Below are 8756 nucleotides of genomic sequence, written 5' to 3'. Positions count from 1 at the left end.
TATCAAAGAAAAGGTGACCATATGTTAGTGGGTTTATCTCTGGGCTTTCTATCCTGTCCCATTAATCTATATTTCTTTTTATGTGCCAATACCATACTGTCTTGCTTACCATAGCTATGTAGTATAGTTTGAACTCAGGGGGACTGATTCCTCCATCTCCGTTTTTTTTTTCTCAAGATTGCTTTGGCTATTCAGGCTCTTTTGTGTTTCCATACAAATTGTAAATTTTTTGTTTTAGTTCTGTGAAAAATGTCAGTGGTAGTTTGATAGGGATTGCATTGAATCTGTAGATTGCTTTGGGTAGTAGAGTCATTTTCTCAATGTTGATTCTTCCAATCCAAGAACATGGTATATCTCTCCATCTATTTGTAACATCTTTAATTTATTTCATCAGTGTCTTATAATTTTCTGCATACAGGTCTTTTGTCTCCTTAGGTAAGTTTATTCCCAGGAATTGTATTCTTTTTGCTGCAATGGTAAATGTGACTGTTTTCTTAATTTCATTTTCAGATTTTTCATCATTAGTGTATAGGAATGCAAGAGATTTCTGTGCATTAATTTCATATCCTACTACTTTAGCAAATTCATTGCTTAGCTCTAGTAGTTTTCTGGTAACATCTTTAGGGCTCTCTATGTATAGTATCAAGTCATCTGCAGATAGTGACAGCTTTTCTTCTTCTTTTCCAACTCGGATTTCTTTTATTCCTTTTTCTTCTCTGATCGCTGTGGTTAAAACTTCCAAAACTATGTTGAATAATAATGGTGAGAGTGGACAACCTTGTCCTCTTCCTGATCTTAGTGGAACAGGTTTCAGTTTTTCACCACTCAGGATGATGTTGGCTGTGGATTTGTCATATATGGCCTTTATTATGTTGGGGAAAGTTCACTCTGTGCCTACTTCCTGCAGGGTTTTTATCATAAATGGGTGTTGAAATTGGTCAAAAGCTATCTCTGCCTATTGAGATGATCATATGGTTTTTCTCCATCAATTTGTTAATATGGTGTAACACATTGATTCATTTGCATATATTGAAGAATCCTTGTATTACTGGGAAAACCCCCACTTGATCATGGTGTATGATCCTTTTAATGTGATGTTGGATTCTGTTTGCTACTATTTTGATGAGGATTTTTGAATCTATATTCATCAGTGATATTGGCCTGTAGTTTTCTTTCTTTGTGACATCTTTGTCTGGTTTTGCTATCAGGGTGATGGTGGCCTCATAGAATGAGTTTGGGAATATTCCTCCCTCTTATATTTTGGAAGAGTTTGAGCAGGATAGGTGTTAGCTCTTCTCTAAATGTTTGATAGAATTCGCCTGTGAAGCCATCTGGTCATGGGCTTTTGTTTATTGAAAAATTTTTATTCATGGTTTCAATTTCAGTGGTTGTATTTAATCTGTTAATATTTTCTATTTCTTCCTGGTTCAGTCTAGGAACGTTATGCGTTTCTAAGAATTTGTCCATTTCTTACAGGTTGTCCATTTTATTGGCTTATAATTGCTTGTGGTGACCTCTCATGATCCTTTGTATTCCTGCAGTGTTAGTTGTTACCTCTCCTTTTTCATTTCTAATTCTATTGATTTGAGCCTTCTCCTTTTTTTTCTTGATGAGTCTGGGTAATGGTTTATCAACTTTGTTTATCTTCTGAAAGAACGAGCTTTTAGTTTTATTGATCTTTGTTATCATTTCCTTCATTTCTTTTTCAGTTATTTCTGATCTGATCTTTATGATTTCTTTCCTTCTGCTAACATTCTGGGCTTTTTGTTCTTCTTTCTATAATTGCTTTAGGTGTAAGTTTAGGTTGTTTATTTGAGAGGTTTCTTGTTTCTTAATGTTGTATTGTATTGCTATAAACTTCTCTTTAAAATTGCTTTTGCTACATCCCATTGGTTTTGCGTCATCGTGTTTTCATTGTCATTTTTTTCTAGGTATTTTTTGATTTCCTCTTTGATTTCTTCAGTGATCTCTTGGTTAATAAGTAGTGTATTGTTTAGCTTCTGTGTGATTTTATTTTTTACAGATTTTTTCCTGTAATTGATATCTAGTCTCATAGCGCTGTGGTTGGAAAAGATAGTTGGTTCGATTTCAATTTTCTTCAATTGATCAAGGCTTTATTTGTGACCCAAGATATGATCTATCCTGGAGAATGTTCCACGAGCACTTGAGAAGAAAGTTTATTCTGTTATTTTTGGATGGAATGTCCTATAAATATGAATTAAGTTCATTCTGTTTAACGTTTCATTTAAAGCTTGTGTTTCCTTTTCTATTTTCATTTTGGATAATCTGTCCATTGGTGAAAGTGGGGGTTAAACTTCCCTACTATGATTGTGTTACTGTTGATTTCCCCTTTTATGTCTGTTAGTATTTGCCTTATGTATTGAGGTGCTCCTATGTTGGGTGCATAAATAGTTACATTTTTAAAAATCTTCTTCCTGGATTGAAACCTTGATCTTTATGTAGTGTTCTTCTTTGTCTCTTGTAATAGTCTTTGTTTTAAAATCTATTTTGTCTGATATGAGAATCTCTAATGCAGCTTTCTTTTGATTTCCATTTGCTTGGAATATTTTTTCATCCCCTCACTTTCAGTCTGTATGTGTCCCTAGGTTGGATGTGGGTGTGTTGTAGACAGCATATATACCAGTCTTCTTTTTGTATCTATTCAGCCAGTCTGTGTGTTTTTGTTTGATCCTTTAATCCATTTACATTTAAGGTAAGGATCAATATATATGCTCCTATTACCATTTTCTTAATTGTTTTAGGTTTGCTGTTTTAAGTCTTTCCCTTCTCTTGTGTTTCCGGCCTAGAGAGTTGCCTTTAGCATTTCTTGTAAAGCCGGTTTTGTGCTGCTGAATTCTCTTAGCTTTTGCTTGTTTTAAAGGTTTTAATTTCTCCATCAAACCTGAATGAGATCCTTGCTGGGTAGAGTAATCTTTGTTGCAGGTTTTTCTTCTTCATCACTTTAAATATGTCCTGCCACTCCCTTCTGGCTTGCAGAGTTTCTGCTGAAAGATCATCTGTTAACCTTATGGGGATTCCCTTGTGTGTTATTTGATGTTTTTCCCTTGCTGCTTTTAATATGTTTTCTTTGCATTTAATTTTTGACTGTTTGATTAATATGTGTCTTGGTGTGTGTCTTATTGGATTTATCCTGTGTGGGACTCTCTGTACTTCCTGGACTTGATTAACTATTTCCTTTCCCACATTAGGGAATTTTTCAACTATAATCTCTACAAATATATCTCAGTTCCCTTCTTTTCTCTTCTTCTTCTGGGACCCCTATAATTCGAATGTTGGTGCATTTAATGTTGTCCCAGAGGTGTCTGAGACTGTCCTCAATTCTTTTCATTCTTTTCTTCTTTATTGTGCTCTGCCATAGTTATTTCCACTATTTTATCTTTCAGGCCACTTATCCGTTCTTCTGCCTCAGTTATTCTGCTATTGATCCCTTCTAGAGGATTTTTAATTTCATTTATTTTGTTGTTTATCACTGTTTGTTTGTTCTTTACTTCTGCTAGGTCCTTGTTAAACGTTTCTTGTATTTTCTCCTTTCTATTTTGAAGATTTTCAATCATCTTTGCTATCATTTTTCTGAATTCTTTTTCAGGTAGAATGCCTATTTCCTCTTCATTTGTTAGATCTGGTTGTTCTAAGAGGGAAGTTTATAGCAATACAATCCTACCTTAAGCAAAAGGAGGCATCTTGAATAAACAACCTAACCTTGAACCAAAAGGAATTAGAGAAAGAAGAACAAAAAAATCCCAAAGCTACCAGAAGGAAAGAAATCATAAAAATCAGATCAGAAATAAATGAAAAAGAAATGAAGGAAACAGTAACAAAGATCAATAAAACTAAAAGCTGGTTCTTTGAGAAGATAAGCAAAATTGATAAAACATTAGCCAGACTCATTAAGAAAAAGAGGGAGAAGACTTAAATCAATAGAATTAGAAATGAAAAAGGAGATATAACAACTGACACTGCAGAAATACAGAAGATCATGAGAGATTAATACAAGCAACTCTCTGCCAATAAAATGGACAACCTGTAAGAAATGGACAAATTCTTAGAAATGCACAACCTGACAAGACTGAATCAGGAAGAAGTAGAAAATATGAACAGACCAATCACAAGCACTGAAATGGAAACTGTGATTAAAAATCTTCCAACAAACAAAAGCCCAGGACCAGATTTCTTCACAGGCGAATTCTATCAAACAATTAGAGAAGAGCTAACACCTATCCTGCTCAAACTCTTCCAAAACATAGCAGAGGGAGGAATACTCCCAAACTCATTCTACGAGGCCACCATCACCTTGATACCAAAACCAGACAAGGATGTCACAAAGAAAGAAACCTACAGGCCAATATCACTGATGAACATAGATGCAAAAATCCTCAACAAAATACTAGCAAACAGAATCCAACAGCACATTAAAAGGATCAGAAACCATGATCAAGTGGGGTTTATTCCAGGAATGCAAGGATTCTTCAATATTCACAAATCAATCAACGTGATACACCATATTAACAAATTGAAGGAGAAAAACCATATCATCTTCTCAATAGATGCAGAGAAAGCTTTCGAGAAAATTCAACTCCCATTTATGATAAAAACCCTGCAAAAAGTAGGCATAGAGAGAACTTTCCTCAACATAATAAAGGCCATATATGACAAACACACAGCTTACATCGTCCTCAATGGTGAAAAAGTAAAAGCATTTCCACTAAGATCAGGAACAAGACTAGGTTGCCCACTCTCACCACTCTTAATCAACATAGTTTTGGAAGTTTTAGCCACAGCAATCAGAGAAGAAAAGGAAATAAAAGGAATCCAAATCAGAAAAGAAGAAAGAAAGCTGTCACTGTTTGCAGATGACATGATATTGTACATAGAGAATCCTAAAGATGCGACTAGAAAACTACTACAGCTAAACAATGAATTTGGTAAAGTAGCAGGATACAAAATTAATGCACAGAAATCTCTGGCATTCCTATGCCCTAATGATGAAAAATCTGAAAATGAAATCAAGAAAACACTCCCATTTACCATTGCAACAAAAAGAATTAAATATCTAGGAATAAACCTTCCTATGGATACAAAACACCTGTATGCAGAAAATTATAAGACACTGATGAAAGAAATTAAAAATTTTGCCTTGCTCCTTCATCTGCTGAGTGTTTCTCTGTCTTCTTATTTTTCTTAAATTACTGTGTTTGTGGCTCTCATTTTTGCAGGCTGCAGGTTCGTAGATCCTGCTGTTTTTGGTGTCTGTCCCCAGTGGCTAAGGTTCGTTCAGTAGGTTGCCTATGCTTCGTAGTGGAGGGGACTAGCGCCTGTGTTCTGGTGGATAAGGCTGGATCTTGTCTTTCTGGAGGGGAGGTCCACTTCTGGTGGTGTGTTTTGGGGTTTCTGTGGCCTTATCATGGTTTTAGTCAGCCTCTCTTCTTATGGATGGGGTTTATTCCTGTCTTGTTGTTGTTTGGCACAGGGTGTACAGCACTGTAGCTTGCTGGTCGTTGAGTGGGGATGGGGCTTGGTGTTTAGATGGAGATCTTTTGGAGATTTTCACCATTTGATATTATGTGGAGCTGGGAGGTCTCTTATGGACCAGTCTCTTGTACTTGGCTCTCCCACCTCAGAGGCACAGTCCTGATGCCTGGCTGGAGCACCAAAAGCCTGTCATCCACACAGCTCAGAATAAAAGGGAGGAAAAAAAGAAAGAAAGAAAGAAGAAGGGAAAATAAAATAAAGTTATAAAGTTAATTAGTAAAAAAAAATTTAAGTAATAAAAAATAATATAGAAAGAAAGAAGAGAGGAACCAAACCAAAAAACAAATCCACCAATAATAACAAGTGCTAAAAGCTATACTAAAAAAAACAAACAGACAGACAGAACCCTAAGACAAATGGTAAAAACAAAGCCATACAGACAAAATCACACACAGAAGCATACACATACACACTCACAGAAAGAGAAAAAGGGAAAAATAGTATATTGTTGCTCCCAAATCCACCTCCCCAATTTGGGATGATTCATTGTCTATTCAGGTATTCCAAAGATGCAGGGTACATCAAGTTGTATGTGGAGATTTAATCCGCTGCTCCTGAGTCTCCTGGGAGAAATTTTCCTTTCTCTTCTTTATTCGCACAGGTCCCAGTGTTCATCTTTGTACCTGGCCCCGCCTCACAGTGTAGGTCGCCTGACAGCATCTGTTCTTAACTCAGGCAGGACGGGGTAAAAGGAGAAGCTACTTCGGTGGCTCTGGCTCACTGAGGCCGGGGTGAGGGAGTGGTATGGAATCAGGGGCGAGCCTGCGGTGGCAGAGGCTGGCGTGACGTTGCACCAGTGTGAGGCATGCCCTGTGTTCTCCCGGGGAAACTTTCCCTGAATCATGTGACCCTGGCAGTGGCTGGCTGCACAGGCTCCCGGGAGGGAGGTGTGGATAGTGACCTGTGCTTGCTCACAGACTTCTTGGTGGCTGCAGCAGCTGCCTTGGCATCTCGTGCCCATCTCTGTGGTCCATGCTGATAGCTGTGGCTTGTGCCCATCTCTGGAGCTTGTTTAAGCGGCGATCTTAATCCCCTCTCCTCCCGCATTGTGAAACAAACAGGCAAGAAAAAGTCTCTTAATTGTGTTCACTGCCGCCACCACACCACTGTCACTCTCTGATGCCAGCGCCGCCTCTAGCTCGCTGAGCTTCAGCCGAAGGAGAAGGGAGGTAAGTAAGGAGGTCTTTATACCATGGCTCGTACAAAGGAGACTGCCCACAAATCGACCGGTAGTAAAGCACCGAGGAAGAAACTGGCTACAAAAGCCGCTCACAAGAGTGCGCCCTCTACTGGAGGGGTGAAGAAACCTCATCGTTACAGGCCTGGTACCGTGGCACTCCGTGAAATTAGACGTTATCAGAAGTCCACTGAACTTCTGATTCGCAAACTTCCCTTCCAGAGTCTGGTGCGGGAAATTGCTCAGGACTTCAAAACATATCTGTGCTTCCAGAGTGCAGCTATTGGTGCTTTGCAGGAGGCAACTGAGGCCTATCTGGTTGGCCTTTTTGAAGACACCAACCTGTGTGCTATCCATGCCAAACGTGTAACGATTATGCCAAAAGACATCCAGCTAGCACGCTGCATACGTGGAGAACGTGCTTAAGAATCCACTATGATGGGAAACATTTCATTCTTTAAAAAAAAAAATTCTCTTCCTGTTATTGGTAGTTCTGAACGTTAGATTCCCCCCCACCCTGTGGGGTCAAAAGGTACCTAAGTATATGATTGCAGGTGGAAAAATGGGGGACAGAAATCAGGTATTGGCAGTTTTACCATTTTCATTTGTGTGTGAATTTTTAATATAAATGCAGGGACATAAAGCATTAATGCAAGTCAAAATGTTTCAGTGAACAAGTTTCAGCAGTTCAACTTTATAACAATTATAAATAAACCTGTTAAATTTTTCTGGACAATGCCATCATTTGGATTTTTTTTAAAACAAGTAAAATTCTTATTGACTGCAACTAAATGGTGTTTGTAGCATTTTTATCATACAGTAGATTCCATCCATTCACTATACTTTTGTAACTGAGTTGTCCTATATGCAAGTACATGTTTTTGATGTTGTCTGTCTTCTGTGCTGTTCCTGTAAGTTTGCTATTAAAATACATTAAACTATAAAAAATAAGAAAAAAGAAAAATCTCTCGCCTCTTCGACAGCTCCAGACATTTTCCCAGACTCCCTCCCAGCTACCTGTGGTGCACCTACCCCCTTCAGGCTGTGTTCACACAACCAAACCCAGTCCTCTCCCTGAAATACAACCGAATCCGGAGCCTCAGCTCCCATCACCCACCCGCCCTGGCAGGTGAGCAAACAAGCCTCTAGGGCTGGTGAGTGCTGGTCGGCACCGATCCTCTTTGCGGGAATGTCTCTGCTTTGCCCTCCGTACCCCTGTTGCTGCACTCTCCTCTGTGGCTCCGAAGCTTGCCCCCTCCACCACCCGCAGTCTCCGTGAGTGGAAAGTCTTCCTTTCCTCCTTCACAGCTCCCTCCCACTGGTGCAGGTCCCGTCCCTATTCTTTTGCCTCTGTTTTCTCTTTTTTCTTTTGCCATACCCAGGTTCTTGGGGAGTTTCTCACCTTTTCAGATGTCTGTCTTCTGCCAGCGTTCAGTAGGTGTTCTGTAGGAGTTATTCCACATGTAGATGTATTTCTGATATATTTGTGGGGAGGAAGGTGATCTCCACGTTTTACTCTTTCACCATCTTGAAGCTCCTCCTGAGGGTTGTTTTTAATATAGATATCTGCCACCTCTTTCCTCAATGTATACTGGCTGCTATCCCCTTTATAGGAGGTGTGACTGATGTTGTGATGACCAAAGCCTGCACTGAATATTGAGCAGGGCTTCCCCTTTGCTCTGTGATGTTCACTGCCCTGTCAGAAGTGAGGTCTGCTCCCTAATTCTTAGGTTAGAGGAACCCAGATCTGTTTCTTAGCTTTGTTTTTGTTCTGCAGTGTGATATAGGTGGGATTGGACCACTCCCACTTGGACGGAAGCCACTGAGTCTTCCTCCTCTGGAGGAGTTCACCTGTGTGTGTGCTCTGTGGTGTCACCTTTTACCTGTTGTGCAAGCTCTCAGCTTACACTGTTGTAGGCACTGCTCTCTGTCCCACCTTACCTGTGGATATGCCAGTGGCTGGCCCTATTGTCTCTCAGATGTTGTTTTCCCCAAGCCCCAATGTAGATCCACTGAAGTCAGGTCCAAG

General features: G+C 39.4%; 1 protein-coding gene across 1 annotated transcript; it reads left to right on the top strand.

The window, feature by feature from the left end:
- Positions 1-6630: 6630 nt before the first annotated feature.
- LOC114905571 (histone H3.3-like) lies at positions 6631-7197 on the top strand. The gene has a single exon (XM_029239871.1). The coding sequence runs from the start codon at positions 6743-6745 to the stop codon at positions 7151-7153; it is 411 nt and encodes a 136-aa protein (XP_029095704.1). The 5' UTR covers positions 6631-6742; the 3' UTR covers positions 7154-7197.
- The last annotated feature ends 1559 nt before the right edge of the window (positions 7198-8756 follow it).

This window comes from Monodon monoceros, unplaced genomic scaffold (assembly GCF_005190385.1).
Source record: "Monodon monoceros isolate NGI ecotype Baffin Bay Population unplaced genomic scaffold, NGI_Narwhal_1 Super_Scaffold_22, whole genome shotgun sequence".
NCBI classification, from domain to species: Eukaryota; Metazoa; Chordata; class Mammalia; order Artiodactyla; family Monodontidae; genus Monodon; species Monodon monoceros.
The sequence above is the reverse complement of the archived record's forward strand: the minus strand, read 5'-3'. Positions and strand labels throughout refer to the sequence as shown.